The 21,946-nt window shown below is 44.9% G+C and overlaps 1 protein-coding gene across 3 annotated transcripts in view; it reads right to left on the bottom strand.

Annotated features, from left to right (window-relative positions):
* Positions 1-16,459, bottom strand: part of LOC122493863 (chondroitin sulfate proteoglycan 4-like) — a 70,489-nt gene extending 54,030 nt beyond the window's left edge. For all 3 annotated transcript variants that reach the window (XM_043598553.1, XM_043598563.1, XM_043598571.1), the window contains exon 1: positions 16,320-16,459. In XM_043598553.1, coding sequence (XP_043454488.1) covers positions 16,320-16,398 — 79 coding nt within the window. In that variant the 5' untranslated portion in view covers positions 16,399-16,459. The remainder of the gene's footprint in view (positions 1-16,319) is intronic.
* Between the last annotated feature and the right edge of the window lie 5,487 nt (positions 16,460-21,946).

Below are 21,946 nucleotides of genomic sequence, written 5' to 3'. Positions count from 1 at the left end.
TAAAGAGTGGCAAATGGCCTGGCCAGATGGTCAAGAGCCTAGAATGCGAAAGATTGAAAGTGTAGGGACGAGGAAGTCTGGGATTGATGCAGGAAGCGGGAAGATCTTTATATTGCATGTTAATGTCCGCCAAAAAAACATCCACCACAGACTATGCATTAAACAACCAGACAGACAGTGACTTGGCCAGTTGACATTAGCCAGCTTCTGTCATCTGCCACAACAGGCTCATGATGTTGGCACAACAGGCTCATGATGAGGTAGCCATGGTGGCGGGGTGGAGTCTATGCATGTACCCAACAGTCCGGGTTCCCTCTTACCAAGGCTTTCCTAGTTACTGCTACTGCTGAATGCCCAACATGCCTCCAACAGAGTCCGACACCAATCCCTAATATATTACTATCCCTTGAAGAGAGACCAACTGTCCATTTGGTGGTGAGCCGACTTCAATGAAACCCTTTCTCTTTAGAATTGGCAGTGATTCATTTCCACAAAAATAGACACATGTTCTGGGTATATATTTATCTTTCTTGACTCAGATAGCGCTATCATCTGAAAAGCTCATGGAGTGTTTAATCCACGAATAAGAGATGCCAAATAACATCACATCAATCAAAGACATGCCCTATACTCCAAGGAAGGTGTGGTAATGGGCTCTAAGACAATAGGATCCACCGGCACATCATATACTATGTCGCTGAAAGTGAGGGCTTGACAGTGTAGGAACAACCTGATGTTGTTCTTTAAATTAAAGCTCTTTAAACACCTCCTGCTGTGTCTCCGGGAAGTATAATGCATGGGTCTGGGAACAAGAAGTAGATAGGAGTGGCCTTGTTCACCATCACTCTCAGTGTCCCACTTGAGAGATTTGTGTTCCCATCCCCATAAGCCAGAAATCTATGGTTTCAAAGCACCTGGCTTCCACAGGTGAATGTTTTCTGTGATGCACTACCCTTCAGGCATAAAGGCCTTTCTACTCTGGCTGCTATGAACCTTGCTGGTAGAGAGCCCCCAGCATCTTCAAAACTCTCCTCAAGGTCAGTTCCATTGGCACTGCATCGCAAGTGGAATTTTCTCTCCTCCCGTTCCAGTTCCCTTCCATTCCTCAAATGTTGATCTTAAGAACAGTCCTTAATAAGGAAGGCTCCTGTTTCTCTCCACCTTAGATTCTGCATCCTGAGGCACACGATCTGCAATGTCTGCTTCTCTGTTCCTACAACACTCTGTATATTCCCTTATTCTAGGATTCACCATGTTGTACTGAAATTACTTGTTTATTCATCTATCTCCTGAACTATTCCCTGAGTTTCCTATGACCAGGAGTCATCTCTTTTTTATCTCTCCCTCTCCAATATCTCACACGGTGACTGACACACAGGTGGTATCTTAGGTTTTGTTGGTAGTTCATTGAGATCCCCTTTAAAAGGTTCATATACCCATCTTCCAGCTGCTTAACTGGAGTTTCAGTGAAATTATACCCCCTGCCCTAGAGGGCAACCTATGGTCGTTGACTAATTGAAACAGACGTATCAAATACATAGAGCTCTGGGTTGCTATTCATATCCCAGAGCCCTCTCTGGGATCAGGCCGATATTAGATCAATTAAAACCAGATCTTTGCTTAGTTTCTTCTCCTGCCCTATCCTGCTTCCCTCCTCTCTTACAGTTCTTTCCTGGTCACCTCACGCAGTAATTTACTTGCACAAGAATCTCTGCCCATGCTGCTCTTTTTAGGGAACCCAATCTAAAGTAAGCAGCAAACAAGCATTTATTGAACCAAAAGACACTAACCCAGGAGACCCTCATTTTATAGTTGAGTAAACTCAGGCCTAGAGAAGCTTAGGGACTTACGTAGAGTCAACAGTTACTTCAAAACAGAGCGAAGACAAAAACCAAGCATTCCCCACCACCAATCCAGTGTTTTCACTAAGATGCAAAGCTCTTACAGAGATGAATCTGATCTCCACACACTTTTTCAGATACATATAAGCACTCTTCTCTCTAGTTAAAAATAGCCATTAATAATGAAATAATAATTCCGTAAAACCAGATTGTAGCAATAAGGTTGTAGAGACGAAACGATTTATTACAAACCCACTAGCTATCCCACTTGGTGTGTATAGTCCTGGAATTTCTCATTATGAATCCCCTTACTCTGATTTTTGACTGACTTAGAGGCTGTATTGTTAAGTTTTCAAAGCCAGGAAATGTTTTCTAAATCATAAAATCTACTGCTGAGAATGACTAAGTAATGTTCTATTTTCCCACGGCTCACCTCCCTGGCACTAAATCAATTCCAGGCTCAGCTGGTGGCTAGAAATTTCCATGACCTCAAGGGAAAAAACGAGGAATCGGGTTTAAGACTTCTGGTTTGACAGCCTGGAACCAGTTGTGTCCTCACATATCTCCAAATGTGCCCCCACTTTTGTGGCTCTTAGTAAGTGCCTCAAAATAACAGTAAAAAGCAAATCAAAGCACAAGAAATTCTAGAAAGAGAAAGGTGATCTCCACCTGCAGTGAAGGAAAAGGTGTGACTTCAGCATTACATGTGTAGAGCAAATCAAAGAGAACAAAAATCAGAGCAACTTCCTGGTTTTATGTGCTTATATAAAAGGTGAAATGGTTGAATGGAAGCCAAAGATTGGCAGTCAGGTGGGTAAAAGACTTTTCAGGAAAAATAAACATTGATATTTCTCTATAACTTCTCCCAAGAAGATGATTATTTGATTCATTTTTCTCTACCCTAGAAATGGTTCCCATATCTTTTTCCAAACTACAGCTTTCTGTTTTTCTTGTTTGGCTTTGGTGTTGCTTAGGGATTTCTGACTTATTATTTATTGGGTCCCTCCTATGTGCCAGTACTATCAGGAGTCGGAGGTAGGAAATTACTAAGACCAAAGGGCTTGCAGACTATCAGAAGAGAAAGCTGCTCAAAAAGAAGAATATATCGAACCCAGGTGAGAGTAGAAACTTGGTACATCAGCAACTTGTTTTTATGAAGAAAGGAGCAATCTGCCCATAAAGTGTCTCTCCCTGGCAGATTTAAGTGCCCACCGTGCATGAACTTACGCTGCCCACAAATATACCAAATGCTCGATTGGTCCTGGGTGCTTGAAGGTGAATGACGTAACTGCCAGTCAAGCAATTACATCAGCTTGATTATTACTTGGGAAATGTAGACCGCAACAGAGACACTCAGCCTAGTCAAGGGGGATGGACGAAAGGTGTTTCCAGCAGGCAGGAAGATGGCTTCCAGAAAGACCTAATGAGGGACAGGCGAGAGAAAGAGGAGAGAGACAAGGGGGAGGAATAGAAGACAAAGAGACCAGTGACTGCAAGGAACCAAAGGTCCAACCTGGCTGAGCACAGAGTGAGAGGGGAGCAGCCAGGCAAAAACTACAGACATATGAGGGGGTAAAGGTCAGAGGGCACCTGCTGCTGTGTCCAGCTGAAAGGCTATCCCTGAACTTTCTATTTGAAATGGCTACTCCTTGAGGCGCCTGACTGGCTCACTTGGTTAAGAGTCAGACTCTTGATTTAGGCTCAGGTCATGATCTCATGGTTCGTGATATCGAGCCCTGCTTTGGGCTCTGTGCTGAGCAGACCCTTCTTGGGATTCTCTCTTATCCGCTGTCTCTGCCCTTCCCCTGCTCATGCTCTCTCTCTTCAAATAAATAAATAAACTTAACGACAACAACAAAAATAAAGTGGCTAATCCTTCTGAGGCCCCTACATCATGTCTAGTTACCTTCTTTATTTGTTTCCTAGGTTATTATCCAGCTCCAACCACACCACCCCAAACAGAATGTGAAGTTTTGAGGGCAGGACCCTTGCTAGTTTTGGTCAGTGCTCAATCCTCTGTACCTACAAGAGTGCCCAGCACATAGTAACCACTCAATAAATGATGGCTTTGTAAGCCAAGGCAAGAGTTCAGACTCTATCCAAAAAAAACCCTAAAGGGACCAAACAGGGAAATGATTGCAATTTAGATGATTTTGGCTGAAGCACAGAAAATGGGCTCAAAGGGATAGTGGGGAGCAGACAGGGGAGAAGTGGGTGGGTTCAAGAAATATTTAAAAAGCTAGATTGTCCAGGGAAAGGGAGAGGACAGGCGGTTAATCCAGATTCATTTTGAGATTTCTGCCTGGATATCCCCTTACTGAGAGGGGGACCCTGAGAGAGAAGTTTCTGTTTCATTTCACTTCGTTTGTTGGTACGTATGTGACAAGAAGTTCTCCAGAACATTTGGGGGGCAAATGGCTGACTGAACAACTAACTGGATCCCATGGGCAGGGACCCACTGATGGGGGGAGGGGAGCCTTAGAAACCATATTAAGAAGACTGCAGGGGAAGATGTGGTATATATTTATTTATTTATTTTAATATTTTTTTTAATGTTTATTTTCGAGAGAGAAAGAGAGAGAGAGACAGAGCATGAGTGGAGGAGGGGCAGAGAGAGAGGGAGACACAAAATCCAAAGCAGGCTCCAGGATCTGAGCTGTCAGCACAGAGCCCGACGCGGGGCTGGAACCCACCAACTGTGAGATCATGACCTGAGCTGAAGTCGGATGCCTAACCACTGAGCCACCCAGGCCCCCAAGACGTGGTTCTTGGTTGGGAGGAGACATATCAGTTCCGTATTTTAGAAAGATCGGCCTGGTGACTGTGAGGGCAAAACAAAAGTGGGATAAAAACTAATTACAAAAGTATTTAAAAGGGAGAGAGAGAGAGATTTCAGAACTGTTTCCTTTCACTGGGAATTAGGGCTGCCTTTTCATAGTGTAACATTGTTGGCAATTTTATATTATACCTTTTCATGCATTGCCTTTCTTCCAAATGTATTCCATAGATGATAATAGGTGTAGAAGCTTGTCTGAAAAATTAAAATACAAAACCACAAAAACAAACTTCTCTGCTAGAGCATTTGCGTTTCACAGAGTCCTAAGATGAGGTGGTAGGAGGCTGACATTACAAAGCAGCTCTTCCTCACACTGACCATGTGAAGGGGGTCACTGCACTTGAACAGGAAAGCCACACTTTAACCCCCAGATCTGCTCTGGGGAATCTCTGCACTGCCTTACTGTGGCATTGACGTTGCACGCTTTATGAAACTTAAGTTGAATACTTATTCAAGAGACAACTAACCGTCCGAACCATCCGGAGCACGCTAAGAAAGAAGACAACTTCCAAGTATGAAATAACTTAGCTCCCACATCTGACATGCCTGAGAGGCGCAACCTCCTTTGTTCATTGAATGCAAACCCCAGCAAGGGGTGGGGGGTGGTTTCTACCTCTCTTCCACAAAGCTCAGGTCCACTAACACATAAGCTGGGACAGGAAGTCAAGGTATACCACGAAGAGATCTTTTCTCCATGGCTGCAGGATGGGCGGTTGTTTAGTGGGCTGGGGGGTGAGAGGGGGCCCCTGGCACCACATCTCTATGCTAAATGTGTTGCTGGCACTGTAAGAGGCGGGGAAAGAGTGGAGAGTAGGCCCAGGGCCACTGTGTAGATGCCAATCTTGGGTTTCCGGGTGGGGTCAGAGCAATCCACAGTCGTGGAATTCTTGCTGTTGTAGAACAGGATCCACCAGGTTCTCACTTTTCATTCATTCCCCAAACATTAGTCACTATGCCAACTGCTCAGGTTGCAAAGAGAAAACCAGCACGTAGCCTGCCCTCCGCTACTCTCAGGGCGGCATTCTCCACGCCTGCTGCGTAGGGTCGCGCAGACTGTGTCCTGCACGACGCCAGGGGGAGCTATTCCTATAGACTCCGTCGCTTCCACAGCACCCCTGAAATGAGGTAGTGAGGCAGTCCCTGGTCCCTAGCTGGGCGCTGATTGAGCTGACAACCCCCTCCTTAGTGACATAGCTCCCATGTCCTATCCTGGATGCACCACACGTGGCCCTTATGCATGTCTGTGTTTGCTCTTTCATCTCCATTTCCTATTGCTGCTGCAGCAGACTACCTACCACAAATGTAGTAGCTTAATATGACACAGATTTATTGTCTGACAATTCTGGAGGCTAGTAGTCCAAGAAAGGTCTCACTGAGCTAAAATCAAGGTGTCTGCAGGGCTGCATTTCTTCTGGAGGCTCTGGAAGAGAATCTGTTTCCTTGCCTTTTGCAGCTTCCAGACACTGCCACGTTTCTTGGCTTGTGGCCCCAGCCAGCCATCACCTCTGCTTCCAACATATCAGCTTCTCCCTCTTATGATATGATCACATCTGCAAAGTCCCTTTTGCCATCTAAAGCAACATATTCTACGTTCTGGGAATTAAGATGTGAACTTCTTTGGAGAGCCATTATTCTGCCTTCCACAGTCCCTGGGTACATTCTGTCATTCAGTTGCTCGTATTTATTGAGCACCTGTCATTTGTAGGTACTAGACTAAGTGCTGGGAATGCAGAGGTGAATAAAGCAGTAGCATTGGGAAGGGCCCCAGAAGCAGAGGTTATGACATTTGTGCTTTGTATGGCCTATGCAGCTCTATTTTTAAAATATTATATATATATATATATATACGTATATACATATATATACGTATATATATACATACATATATGCATATATACGTATGTATATATACATACATATATGTATATATATACGTATATATATACATACATGTATACATATATATATGCTGTATATATATATATACTATATATATAAAAGTTATATATATACTATATATACATAAAAGTTATATGTATATAGTATATACTATATATATATAAAAGTTATATATATATACTATATACATATATATATATATAAGTTTATTTATTTTTGAGAAAGAGAGACCATGTGCATGCAGGAGGCACAGAGAGAGAGAGGGAAAGAGAGAATCCCAAGCAGGCTCTGCAATGCCAGCTCAGAGCCCAATGCGGGGCTCAAACTCATAAATCATGAGATCGTGACTTCAGCTGAAATCAAGAGTTGGATGCTTAACCAACTGAGCCACTCAGGCGCCCACATATATTATATAATATATATTATAATATAATATATATAATATAATAAATATAATACAATTGATATAATATATAATATACTATATTATAATGTATTATACTATATACTATATTATATACTATAATATAATATATTATATAGTATATAATTTATATATCATATATTATATAGTATATCATATATATCATATATAATGTTTATTTATTTTTGAGAGAGAAAGCACGAGCAGGGGAGGGGCGAGAGGAAGAGGGGGACAGAGGATTGGAAGTGGGCTCTGTGACGGCAGCAGTGAGCCCAGTGTGGGGCTCCAATTCACAAACCGTGAGATCATGACGTGAGCTGAAGTCAGTCGCTTAACCAACTGAGCCACCCAGGCGCACCCATTTTTTTAAATATTAATTAAGATATTTTAAATGAAAGAGATTGTAATCAAACACCTGAACTCTTTGGTCTCCCTGCAAATCAGCTGATCAGGCAACCCCGGGACCTATTCAGCACAGCAACCATGAGCGCGGTTGGGTGTTCTAGCCCCACCGTTCACCTCTCCGGGTCACCTCCTGCCGCACCAGCTGTTGCTTGGCTCACCAGGACACACTGGCCGGGGGCAGCATTTGGGTTCGGGCACCCCAGCTTCAGGTAGAAATGGCAACGTGGACAAAGAAAGAAAAAAAGAAATGGTAAAGCGTGGTGCCAAGATATCCACTGTGGAGCCAGAAGACTTCGCAGGTTGTCTTGTTCTATAAAAGTAAGAATTGAGACTTTATGCGTGTCTAGTTTACAGATTGATGGGCATCTTGCCTCAGTCGTCTGTGTGAGACCAGCCACATGCCTCACTTGCTGGGTACTCGAGTCTCCCTGGGCGGGCAGCGGGAATCCTACAATGCGTTGACACCGAACGGCCTCATCCTCTTTCCCATTCAGTGACACACCACACGCAGATCCTCAAACCCTCACTAAAAGGATCAGTCGCTTTTGACAATTCCTGCAAATAAGCCGTAGATGAAAAATATGTGGAAATAACGCAAGGGGCAGTAACGCAAAGGAACTGAAAGTGCTGGCGCTTTCTCCTCTTCTTGTTCAAGCTCTTCATCAGCGCTGGTATGAGGTCAAAGCAATAATATTCTAACGAGATCTGATAAGAAGGTAGTCAAAAATGAGAAATTATTGGGGCACCTGGGTGGCCCAGCCGGTTGAAGTGCCGATTTTGGCTCAGGTCATGATCTCGCTGTCTGCGAGTTCAAGCCCCGTGTCAGGCTCCGTGCTGACAGTATGGAGCCTGCTTTGGATCCTGTGTCTCCCTCTCTCTCTGCTCTTCCCCCACTCACATTCTGTCTCTCTCTTTCTCCCAAAAATGAACTAAACATTAAAAAAAATGAGAAATTATTGAACTATTTCCTACTTGGGTCTAGTGTTAAGTGTATATTGTACCTTGAGAAAGTAGGTCGTGACAGTAGGACTGATATTTGATTTGCAAATAGAGATATCCTGTATGCTAAAAGATATCCTTACCACGACAGTATGTTTATCAGACAAAGTGGCTCCCTGCGGTGGGGACACTCTCCAAGCTGAGGACATATCCCAGTGTCCCCCAGGGACTGAGAAAAGTTCACCTAAGCCTTTGACAGGGAGAGTCTTCAAAGCAACAGCCTGATTTATCCAAGGAGGTAAGGAAGAAACCTGAAATCAGATCACATATCTAGCTACTCAAAAAATATTCTTCCAAGTGCCCCAAAGTAGCTTTGGATGAGACCCCAGTCTCCAATATTTGTCTTGCAATCAGAGCTATGGATGAAGAACAGTATATATGCTGACAGTACAGTTGTCCCCCCCCCCATCTACGATTTCAGTTATCTGTGGTCAACCATGGTCCAGAAGCTGACGATCCTCCTTCTGACATATCCTTGGAAGAGCAATAGAAGCCTAAAGCTATGTTACAAGGCTGACATCATTCACCCGGCTTCATCTCCTCACATAGGCATTTCATTATATCACAGCGTCACAAGAAGGGTGAGAGCAGTACAGTAAGATATCTTAAGAGAGTGAGATCACATTCATACAACGTTTAATATGGTATATTTTCACAACTGTTCTATTTTCTTGTTTTTGGTGATCTCCTACTCTGCCTAATTTATAAATTAGACTTTACCATAGGTATGTATTATAGGAAAAGACATAGTACATATAGGGTTTGGTACTATCTGTGATTTCAGGCATTCACTGAGGGTCTTAGAATGTGTCTCCCACGGATAAGGGGAGCTACTGTCTACGCTATGGAATTCTCTTTTTTTAAAAGTGTATTTATGAGGAGGAGGAGTTAAGATGCAGAGCGGCATGGAGACCCTGAGCTTGTCACGTCCCTGAAATGCAGCTAGATCAGCACCAAACCATTTTTGAACACCTAGGAAATTGATCTGAGGATTAACACAACAATTTGCATAACTTGAGCCACAGAACTCTACAAGTACGCGGTGTGGAGAGGTGAACAGGAGCGGGGGAGAGAAAAGCCATGGATGGTAAGCAGCTGCTTTTGCGGACAGGGGACAGAGACAAAGAGAAAGGAAGGAGAGTGCGGTGCATCGGGATTGTGCAAGAGAAGCACTCTTTAGAAAGTAGCTGGAGAGAAAGAGAAAGAGTGAAAACACTCACAGGGGGCTGAACAAGAAATCTGTTCTCCCAATCCACTGACGGGAAGAAAGGAGAGGGTTTCAATACCGCCAGGATTCTATAAACAGTGGAGTGCAGAGTCTGAAGTTCTGAAGCTCAGTGCACGCAGCGGGGTCTGAGGGGTCCATGTGCCACCCGGGGAGAAGTGGTTCCCCCGATTGGAGTGCATTTGGTAGAGGCTATACGGCCTCCACACAGGCAAAGATCTGAGCGGACCTCGGAGAGCAGCCACGTTTGCTGGTATTGGGACAAAGATGACAGAGTGCGGTGAAACCTGGCAATGGCTGTGTGTTGTGATTTGCCATAATCTCTGAATCTCTGCCACTTCACAATTGCACGAACATTTTCTGGGGCAAGCCGGCACCCAGCCATTGCTCAGTGAGACCTTCTTCAGAGAGTTAGCCAGGGTCCAAACAGTGGGGGTCTCTGAAGTGTGGGTTTTTTTTTCTTTTTAAAACTTTTTTTCTTTAATGTTTAGTTTTGAGAGAGAGAGAGAGAGAGCACAAGCAGGGGAGGGGCAGAGAAAGAAGGAGACACAGAATCTGAAGCAGGCTCCAGGCTTCGAGCTGTCAGCACAGAGCCCAACGTGAGGCTTGAACTCATGAACTGTGAGATCATGACCTGAGCCAAATTCAGATGCTTAACTGACTGAGCCACCCAGGTGCCCCTGAAGTGTGGGGTTTTTGAAACACAGCCCCATCTGAGATAAAATTCTGGAGGGAGGTGCCACTTGTCAGGTGGACATAATTATATCAGACAAATTAGATTTTAAAATGAAGACTGTAACAAGAGATGAAGGGCATTATATCATAATTAAAGGGTCTGTGCTCCAAAAAGAACTAAAAATTATAAATATTTATGCCCCCAATGTGGAGGAACCCAAATACATAAATCAATTATTCAGAAACAATGAAATTCATTCATGATAATACCATAATAGCAGGGGACTTCAACACCCCACTTACAGCAACGGACAGATCATCTGAGCAGAAAATCAACCAGGAAACAATGGCTTCAAATGACACACTGGACCACAGAGACTTAACAGATGTATTCAGAACACTTCATCCTAAAGCAGCAGAATATACATTCTTCTCAAGTGCATATGGGACATTCTCCAGAAGCGACCACATACTGGGTCACAAATCAGCCCTCAACAAGTACAAAAAGTTGGAGATCATACCTTGCGAATTTTCAGACCAAAACGCTATGAAACTAGAAATCAACCACAAGAAAAACCATGGTACGACCATGAATACTTGGAGATTAAAGAACATCCTACTAAAGAATGAATGAGTTAACCAAGAAATTAAAGAGAAATTAAAAAAATTTTTTTTTTCTTTTTTTTCAACGTTTTTATTTATTTTTGGGACAGAGAGAGAGACAAAGCATGAACAGGGTAGGGGCAGAGAGAGAGGGAGACACAGAATCGGAAACAGGCTCCAGGCTCCGAGCCATCAGCCCAGAGCCTGACGCGGGGCTCGAACTCACGGACCGCGAGATTGTGACCTGGCTGAAGTCGGACTATTAACCGACTGCGCCACCCAGGCGCCCCCGGAGAGAGAGAAATTTAAAAAGTACATGGAAGCCAATGAAAATAAAAACATAACAGCCCCAAATCTCTGGGATACAGCAAAGGTGCTCATAACAGGGAAATATATAGCAATCCAGACCTTCCTAAAGAAGGAAGAAAGGTCTCAAATAGACAATCTAATTTTACACATAAAAGAGCTGGAAAAAGAACAGCAAATAAAGCCCAAAACCATCAGCAAAAGGGGAATAATAAAGATTAGAGCAGAAATCAATGATATCAAAATCACAAAAACAGTAGAACACATCAATGAAACCAGGAGCTGGTTCTTCAAAAGAATTAACAAAATTGATAAACCTCTAGCCAGATTGATCAAAAAGAAAAAAGGAAGGACCCAAACAAATAAAATCATGAATGAAAGAGGAGAGATCACAACCAATACTGCTGAAATGCAAACAATATTAAGAGAATATCAGGAGAAATTATATGCCAACAAATTGGGCAATCTGGAAGAAATGGACAGATTCCTAGAAACATATAAACTACCTTAAGTGAAACAGGAAGAAACAGAAAATTTGAACAGACCCATAACCAGTAAAGAAATTGAATCAGTAATCGAAAATCTCCCAACAAACAGGAGTCCAGGGCCGGATGGCTTTCCAGGGGAATTCTACCACACATTTAAGGAAGAGTTAACACCTATCCTTTGGGAACTGTTTCCAAAAATAGAAATGTAAGGAAAACTCCCAAAATCATTTATGAGGCCAGCATTACCTTGATTCCAAAACCAGACAAAGACCCCACTAAAAAGGAGAACTCCAGACCAATTTCCCTGAGAAACATGGATGCAAACAAGCATCTCAACAAGATACTAGCCAACCGAATCCAAAGATAATTATAAGAATTATTCACCACGGTCAAGTGGGATTTATTACTGGGATTCAGGGCTGGTTCAATATCCACAAATCAATGTGGTACATCACAATAATAAAAGAAAGGGTAAGAACCACATGATCCCCTCAACAGATGCAGAAAAAAAAAACATTTGACAAAATACAGCACCCTTTCTTGATAAAAACCCCCAAGAAAGTAGGGATAGAAGGATCATACTTCAAAGTCACAAAGGCCATATAGAAAAGACCCCCCACTTATATTATCCTTAATGGGAAAGAACTGAGAGCTTTCCCCTAAGTTCAAGAACATGACAGGGATGTCCACTTTCACCACTGTTATTCAACATAGTGTTGCAAATCCTAGCCTCAGCAATTAGACAACACAAAGAAATAAAATGCATCCAAATTAGCAAGGAGGAAGCCAAACTTTCACTCTTCGCAGATGCAGATGACATGATACTCTATGTGGAAACCCAAAGGATTACACCAAAAAAAAAAAAATGCTAGAACTGATACATGAATTCAGCAAAGTCACAGAATATAAAATCAATGTACAAAAATCAGTTGTATTTCCAAACACCAATAATGAAGCATCAGAAAGAGAAATCAAGGAATTTATCCCATTTACAATTGCACCAAAACCCATAAAATACCTAGGAATAAACCTAACTAAAGAGGTGAAAAATCTATACACTGAAAACTATAGAAAGTTTATGAAAGAAATTGAAGAACACACACACACACACACACACACACACACACACACACAAAGGAAAAACATTTCATGCTCATAGACTGGAAGAACAAATATTGTTAAAATGTCGATACTACCCAAAGCAATCTACATATTCAATGCAATCACTATCAAAATAACACCAGCATTCTTCATAGAGCTTGAACAAACAATCTTAAATTTGTATGGAACCAGAAAAGACCCTGAATAGCCAAAGCAATCCTGAAAATGAAAAGCAAAGCTGGAGACATCATAATTCTGGACTTCAAGCTGTGTGACAAAGCTTTAATCATCAAGACAGTATGGTAGTGGCACAAAAATAGACACATAGATCAATGGAACAGAATAGAGAACCCAAAAATGGACCCACAAACATATGGTCAACTAATCTTTGACAAAGCAGGAAGGAATAGCCAATGAAAAATAGTCTCTTCAGCAAATGGTGTTGGAAAACTGGACAGTGGCACACAGAACGAACCTGGGCCACTTTCTTCCACCACACACAAAAATAAACTCAAAATGGATGATAGACCTAAATGTAAGACAGGGAGCCATCAAAATCCTAGAGGAGAAAACAGGCAACAACCTCTTTGACCTCGGCCACAGCAACTTCTTACTCGACATGTCTCCGGAGGCAAGGGGAGCAAAAACAAAAGTGAGCTATTGGAACCTCATCAAGACAAAAAGCTTCTGCGTGGGGAAGGAAACAATCAGAAAACTAAAATGCAACTGATGGAATGGGAGAAGATGTTTGCAAATGACATATCAGAGAAAGGGTTAGTATCCCTACAAAGAGCTTATCAAACTCAACCCCCAGAAAACAAAGAATCTAGTGAAGAAATGGGCAAAAGACATGAATAGACAATTTTCCAAAGAAGACATCCAGATGGCTAACAGACACATGAAAAAATGCTCAACATCACTCATCATCAGGGAAATACAAACCAAAACCACAATGAGATACCACCTCACACCTGTCAGAATGGCTAAAATTAACAACTCAGGCAACAACAGATGTTGGTGAGGATGCGGAGAAAGAGGATCTCTTTTGCATTGCTGGTGGGAATGCAAAGTGGTGCAGCCACTTTGGAGAACAGATGGAGGTTCCTCAAAAACTTAAAAATGGAACTACCCTCCAACCCAGCATTTGCACTACTAGGTATATATCCAGAGGATACAGGAGTGCTGATTCGAAGGGACACATGCACCCCAATGTTTATAGCAGTGCTAGTGACAATAGCCAAAGTATGGAATGAGCCCAAATGTTCACCAACTGACAAATGGATAAAGAAGATGTGATAGATAGATAGATAGATAGATAGATAGATAGATAGATAGACATATATGTCTATATATATATAATGGAATATTACTCAGCGATCAAAAAGAATGAAATTTCGCCATTTGCAACAACGTGGACGGAACAAGAGTATATTATGCTAAGCAAAATAAGTCACACAGAGAAAGACAAACACCATATGATTTCACTCACATGTGTAAGTTAAGATACAAACGGATGAACATAAAGGAAGGGAAGCAAAAATAATATTAAAACAGGGAGGGAGACAAACCATAAGAGACTCTTAAATACAGAAAACAAACTGAGGGTTGATGGTGGGATGTTGGGTGGGGGGAAAGGCTAAGTGGGGAAGGGGAATTAAGGAGGACATTTGTTGGGATGAGCACTGGGGGTTATATGTAAGTGAGGAATCACTAAATTTTACTCATGAAATCATTAGTACACTGTATATTAACTAACTTGGATTTAAATGAAAAAGAAATAATAATAAACGTAAAGTTTATTTATTTTGAGAGAAAGAGTGCATGAGTGGGGGAGTGGCAGACAGAGGGAGAGCATCCTAAGCAGGCTCCTGTGCTGTCAGCACCACACCCCAAGCGGGGCTTGATCCCAGGAACAGAACAGTGAGACCATGACCTGAGCCAAAGCAAGAGTCAGATACTCAATGGACTGAGCTACCCAGGCACCCCATGGAATTCTTCAAGAAACATTCCCTATCCACATTCCGTACCCCTAAACAGGTATCTAATCCATAGGTTCTTAGCCTCATTCCCAAATCAATTGCATGGATGACAAAGAAAGATGCTAATCCGTAGAAAATGAGGGAAATGAGAATTACTGAGTAGTTCTTCGGCTGTGAATAAGTCTTATAGAGTATTTTCTTCAAGCCTCCCTGAAGAAGCGATTATCTCAATTCTACAGATGCAAAATTAAGACCTAGAGAAAGGAAAGTCACTTTCGCAAAGACATTCTGGGAACATATGATAGCACCCAAGTTGAAGCCCATCTGACTCCAAAGGTTGGACTTACCATCCCCCTACCCCAACCACTGGATTACTGGCTTATCCCTGATCACCACCCAATCAGAACCATGCACTGCCCTCCCAGATCTCCCCGCTGTACAACTGGAACCCTCCCTCTCAAAGCCACATCAAAGCCTCAGTTACGCAGCCCTAGACCTCCAAGCCCAGGCCAATCCACCCTTCAGTCCTGGCAGGATTCAGGAAGGAGGGAGGACGGTGGAGAGGAGGAGCTTGGAACAGAGCCACAAGGGTAAGAGGAGAGTGAAGTGTCCATACTCCAGATGCCATTACGGCCGCAACATTACTCTGAAGCGCCCAGTGAAATTACCAGGCGGTGTAGGCGGCAATGGCACTGTTTGCCTATTCTATGCCTAACGTGCAGTAAATAAGCGTTCAGAATTTAATCCGAATCCTACAAAGAGGTCCAAGGCCGTAGATTTAGAATGTGTTATCTTTAAAAAGTCACAAAGGAAGTCTTTCATGGAACTAAATTAAATTTCAGGGAGCCATGGTGGGCGGGAAGGCCCAAGTGCAGGGCTCGGTTATGTAAAAAGTCTAAATAATCATGCTTTTATTAGTAATCCTTGACTTCTGGAAAGCGCAATGGAAGTGCAAAGCATTTCCAGTGAATGAGGTCCAGAAAATGTAGGCGGACTGGTGGAGGGACTTACAGAACAACAGGCCAGGCCAGCGACAAAAGAATTTCACGAGTTTAAGGCCCCAAACCCGGGCCGGTCCTGTGCAGCCCAGGACCCCTCACCCGGCCTGGGGAAGGCGCAGAGCCGCAAAGGAGCAGAAGGGAGGACGACAGGATTTCGTTCGTCCCGCTCGTCCGAGTGCCGCCAGGAGTCCAATTCTGAAACCCCCCAGCGGCGGCGAGGGCCGCGCGGAGCTCGGGAACAGCCCCCACCCCGGGGCTCCCCGGAACCAGCGGGGCCGGGCCGCGCGGGGCGGGAGCTGGAAGTTTCCCGCGGCCGCACGGCCACCACCGCGCAGGGCCGAGCCGTCTCCTCCCCGCCGCCCGGCTCGGGAAAGCCCAACCCAAGAGGCAGAGTCAGGGTCGCCGCGAGGGTTTCCGGGGCCCCCGGAGTCCGGGGAGAGCCCCCCGCGCGCCCTGGCCTCTGTTCGCCCACCCTCTGCTCACGGGCTCGGCGCGGCCGGCCGGGGAAGGAACCGGGAGGGGGAGTTAGGCGCGTACCTCCGAGCGCCCCGCGCGCCCCGCAGAGCCCCAGGCAGGCGGCGAGCAGGAAGAGGCGGCGGGCCCCGAGCCGCCCCATCCCGCCGCGGCGGCCCCGCGCCCGCGCTTACTCCGGGGCGGCCGCCCAGCTACCTGCGCCGCCCCCTCTCCGCCCGCGGCCGGGGCCCGCAGCCCGGCCGGGGGGCGCCGCCCCCAGCCAGCGCGGGGGCTGGGCCGGGGCTGGGAGCGCCATTTGCGACCTGCAGCTGTTGCGCGCCATCAGCGACAGGCCCGGCCCGACCTTCTCCCAGGCCGCTGGCGAAACCGAACCGGGCTGGTGCGGGGGCCCTGCGCCCATGCAGTCGTCGCGGGCAGAGGGCGCGTGCTCCCCCCACCCCCACCCCCACCCCCCAGCCGGGCGACCTCTACGGCGGGGCGAAATGTGCAAGCAGGAGGTGGTGACAAAGGGAGGCTAGGGGAATTGGTAGTTAAGGAGGTGGGACTGTCACACCAGCCGTGAGGCAGACGGTTCTCCTGACCCGCCTGAGTTCCAGAAGGACAAGGGGCGCGTTCGGCTTACTGCTGTGTCTTCAATGTATACCTGCTGCGCTGGCTCAAGCAAACGTGTGGGCCGAACGACTAAGAGTGGGAGGCGATAAGAGGACATAATCATTGCTTATCAAATGTGAGCCTCATTTGTATGAATGTTAAAGGACGGCCCGTCAAGTTATTTCATTGAAAATTTTGGAGCCACTATCAGAGGGATTAATCAAGGCCCAAGAGTCCTGGGCAGAAACTCTCCCCTTCTGATTTGGGGCACATGCTCATAGAGAGGAAAAGCCTCCGCCCAGGTGTGAGGTTTCTGGTAAAACGGACTTGAGCAGAATCTGCCAAGAACAGGGCTTGACCAATAAAAGCAGGGGCCTTCTAGATCAACTTCTCTGGGTGCTGCGCTTCCCTGGCTGTGTTCTCTGCAACTAAGAAGTCTGACAAAATGCTAACGAATGTGCCACAGAGGCCATCGATGCTGGTGATATTTTGTTCCTAATCAAATTAAGGATGACTTCATATCCCCTTCCTTTCCTTTTTTAGTTCTGTAATGAAGGGTTTTTTTTTTTTTTTCCTTTTTACAGGGTGGAATCCAATTTTGACCTTTTCGTCAGCAGACAATCTGTAATTTGTTTTGCTCTTGAACAGACATGTTTCTCCTGCTCAGCAGCCCTCCATTCTCCTGGCAGCCTCACCCTACTTCTCTAAGGGAACTGCTCTCTACTTCCTGCCTCTCCCTGGCCCCCACCCCTGGCAGGATCCGTTCTACCCAAGTTGGAGGGGCAGCTTCCCATATAAATCAGCCCAGGGCTGAAGGGCCGGTTCAGCTCAGGCTGATATAGACATGCAGAATTTCTCCTGACAGCCTCAGGTACTCACATAAGTTTAACACATGGGCAGTGCAGAACAAGCTTCCCCTGAGAGGCCCCAGACTATTCATCGGTGTGCCCCAAAAGGCTCTACTCAAATATCACCTCTGGTTAAGAACACAGGTAGGGTACCTTAAGAGATCTGAGTGCAAATGCCAGCTTGGGTACTAGTTAGTGACTTTGGTATGTGACCTCGGGCAAATCTTTCATTTGTCTTAGCTTGGGTCCCCTGGTCTGTAAAATGAAGAAAATGCTGATCCTATCGTGGGTTGTGTGGTTTAGCTAGCTCATGAGGATTTCTTGTTGAGCACGGTGCCTGGTCCATGGTAAGAAATCACTGGGCACTCTCATTTTACCAGGGAGCTCAGTCAGGCCCATGGATTTCTCTAGCCAGTTTCTGAGCATCCCTGAGAGACATACAGCCCACCTGCACGGACCCACTGACCTTTGTCCCACATTTTCCTTACATAAACCTGGAAGTTTTTTCAGCACTTTGGAGATAGTCTTTGGGTCTCTAGTCCTCCTTCCCAGTGTTAGCCTGACGGAAATAAATTCCTTTCTTGTTTCGCCACTGCTGCTGGCCTCTCTGCCTTCGGATTTTATCAGTGGTGAGTCGTTGAACCCCGTCTGTTTGGGACCCCTGGAGCCGGCTGCTCTTGGGCCCCTGCACCCCAGCTACGCAGAAAAAACTTGAAAGAATCAACTTGTAGGAGTCAACTTGAACTTGAAACTTGTTATCGGAACCAACAGCCAGGTGAAGAGATATATAGGGCAAGGTCAAAAACAAAGGAACTTCTGTTCTCATGCAGTTTGGGGCCTGGCCCAGTGGCACATGGAAACATTCCAGTTCACCAACCTGGAATCTCTCCAAACCCCTTCCTTTTGGGTTTCCATGGAGGCATCATTACATAAGCACGACTGATTAAATCATTGGCCATTAGTTATTGAGCTCAATCTCTAGCCCCTCTCCCCTCCTTGGGGGTCTGGGAATGGGACTGAAAGTTCCTACCTTCTAATCACAGGATTGGTTCCCTGGGCAAGGAGACTCCATCTTTAAGGTTACCTGGGGCTTTCCAAAAAGCTTCAGTAACATAACAAAAGAGACACTTTTTATCCTTCTCATCACCCAGGAACTTCCAAGGGTTTTAAGACAAACAAAAAATTAAGACAAAATATATATTGCTTATTATAAATCACAAATCACCCCATGATAGTAATTTCTGGCTTCACCCCACTGCCCATAGTAGTTCTGATCTTCTTGAGGATGAAGAACCCTGGACCAGGTGGTTGGGAGTTATAGCTTGGGCTCTACCTGTGTGACAAGTCACATACCTTATAGTGGCTTCAGTTTCCTCCCCTATAAAATGAAAGGATTGGATTAAATGATCTGTAAACTCCCTCTAGGCTCCAAACTTTATGATTCTCTTTTATCATCATTGGCATCGGGACAGCTCTGCCATTGAAACAGAGCTCTTTTAATTAGCACACAGAGAAACTTGAAATAGTTTCATTTCTTGACTCAAACCGAGGGGATGATTACTAATAAACTTGAAGCTTTTAATTTAGAAAGATTGTTCCAAGTGTCAAAAAGGGACTAGGAATTATCTCCCTGTAGAGTGCCACTCGCTCCTCTTCTTTAAATTAGTTGTAATCTATCACTTAAATGCTTCAAAGATTGAATGTGGTCTCTAGCTAATTTCCATAGCGGTTAAGACAGCTCTAAAATGATGAGGAACTAAGATGCTCGGTTGTTAGGGAAAGCCCAACTGTAACCATGGTGACTCTCAGGATGTTTCCTAAGAGTGTCTCATCAGGAAATGCACATGCAGCAGGGTCATACTCAAGTCTAATCATTTTGGCTGGCCCTCACCTGTGACACCTCAGCAACCAGAATTATTCTATTTGGTTTTTAACCAGAATGCTGTTCACTCAGAAATAAAGGTATAGAGAACAGAAAATGAATGCAGAGATACGAAGGTGTAAGACTAGAGAGATGTGCACTCATTCAGCAGGTGCTCGCTGAACCCTCCCAGATGCAGAAGGCACACAAAGATATCATGGCGCAAACGAATGAATTAGAGCTTCTACTTTCAAGAACGTTACAAGGTAAAGAGGTGTACAAAACATGTACAGCAGTAATTTTAACACGGGTGAGTTCGAGACTGGGCTAAGCCTCTGGGACCAAGACCCTCTTCTCTGAAACTTTCCAACCTATATACCTTGGACGATGTGACTGCTTTGAGCAGTCATGTCTGATTTACCTGACTCCTCACCTTCTGACCCTGCAGAATTGAACCAGGTGGGTTCCTGATCAAAAGGGCATTACCCTGGCAAACGAGAACGTTTCAACCAAGAGGCACTATGAATGCAATGATTTTGTGGCAGCCACAGGGCCAGTGGTTCACAAGGACATGGCTCCTTAGTGAGCACCAACCAAAGACCCATGTTCACCAAAGTTATGGAGGAACAGGGACTATGAGTCAGAAGAGAAAGCCGTGTGCCTCTGTCTCATCTTTATAGACAGGAGATTGGCCCCATGGTCCCGAGAAAAAGCTGATTAGAAGGGACAGTCAAAGACACAGGCAGCAACTGCTCCTGGTTTTCTCATCCCCGCAAAGCTCAGGTGTACCTCCAGATTTTCTTTCCATGAGATTCTTCTGAGTTCTTTTGATGAATCCATACTTCACTAGGACTGGTATACAAGTCTAGCTTCACAGATTCAGGTGTGCATGAATGATAATTTTCTATATTTTTCCCAAACTCAACTTGCTTTCAGTTTTGACCTCCCAATTTGCTGTGGATGCAAAATTGTATCTCAGTCCCTTGAAGTTTTCACTCCTGCATCTCGCTCCCCCAAGCTGTTGAGGTTCCATGAGATTTATGTAGCTCCAAGGCATCAGGGATGACTGAGAGAAGAGGGCTGGCAGTTATCTGCTCCTCGAAGCCCTTGTGGGGGTGGCTCCTGAGACACTCCTCACCCCCTGGGGTCTTTGGATATCAGTTCCTATAGGCTCCATAGAGACACCTCATTGCCACATGAATGGCTCTGTCAGAACCTTGTCTGTTTCTCCCAAGCCACTCTGAACGTTCTCAGCCAACCTGGTGTAGATATTCTTTGTGAGGCTGGATAAGGCCTTGGCTGCCAAGACACATCACAGCCATTTTTCTCTCCTGGTGTCTTCCTGTCTTCCTGAAGCCCATAAATCTACATGTAGGGATTATACTGCTTCCATGGGGCCCTGCCTTTCTTTAGGACCTGCCCATGTCACCATTCTGACCGCTTCCCCCTGATTATCCTGTATCCCAGAGCAGGAAATCTTATTCCTCTCAGCCTTCTGGGTGTTGAGAAGGAACATTGCATAGAACAAGATGGAGTTTAGCCACTCAGCAGAAAAGGATACGGAATCATGAAATTTGACTATTAAAAAATAAAGTCATCATGCTTGCAAATCTGAGATGTAGACTGGGATTTGTATTTGCCATATTAAAGAGCCTACCCAAGAGCACTAAGAACTCCCATAGAGCCTACTCTCGGTCTAGTTTAAAGACAATTGAGCCAATTTTTTTTGTGGCAATGGCTGTGACCTCAGTGGGGTTGAAATGAGGCAGACTCTGAGAAGTCACTGCTAACTTCAGAAACACCAGTCTTTGTTTGTTTTTTATTTTTCTTATTTTAGAGAGAGAGTGGGAGAGAGGGGCAGAGGGAAAAAAGAGAGAGAATCTTAAGCAGCTTCCACGCTCAGCGCCCAGATGCAGGGCTGAGTCCCATGACTCTAGGATCATGACCTGAGTGCTCGCTTCGGCAGCACATATACTAAAAATAGGATCATGACCTGAGCCAAAATCAAGAGTCAAACACTCAACTCACTGAGCCACCCAGGTGCTCTGAAACACCAGTCTTCAAAAGAACATCTCAGGATGCTTTAAATCTCCTGGGAAGTCAACAGAAGGAAGAAAGAAAGGGCAAATGCGATTTTGTCAGAGTTTGCTGCAGAGATTAACTTCTCTGAGTCCTAGAAAGCTGCCTGAGGAAAGCGAGGGCTTCTGTCAAGGATTCTGAATTTCTCAAGAACAGAACCACTGCCTGGAAGGAGCAGAGTGATTCCAAACCAACTACCTCGAGCAAACGAGAGGTCCCTTCTTACCTTGCAAAACCCACACAGTTGGTGCCACACTGATGTAACACAGTGGCCTGGAGCACAACACAGTCTTCTACCCAGGCCACAGGAG

Source organism: Prionailurus bengalensis, chromosome A1 (assembly GCF_016509475.1).
Source record: "Prionailurus bengalensis isolate Pbe53 chromosome A1, Fcat_Pben_1.1_paternal_pri, whole genome shotgun sequence".
Taxonomy (NCBI): Eukaryota; Metazoa; Chordata; class Mammalia; order Carnivora; family Felidae; genus Prionailurus; species Prionailurus bengalensis.
The sequence above is the reverse complement of the archived record's forward strand: the minus strand, read 5'-3'. Positions and strand labels throughout refer to the sequence as shown.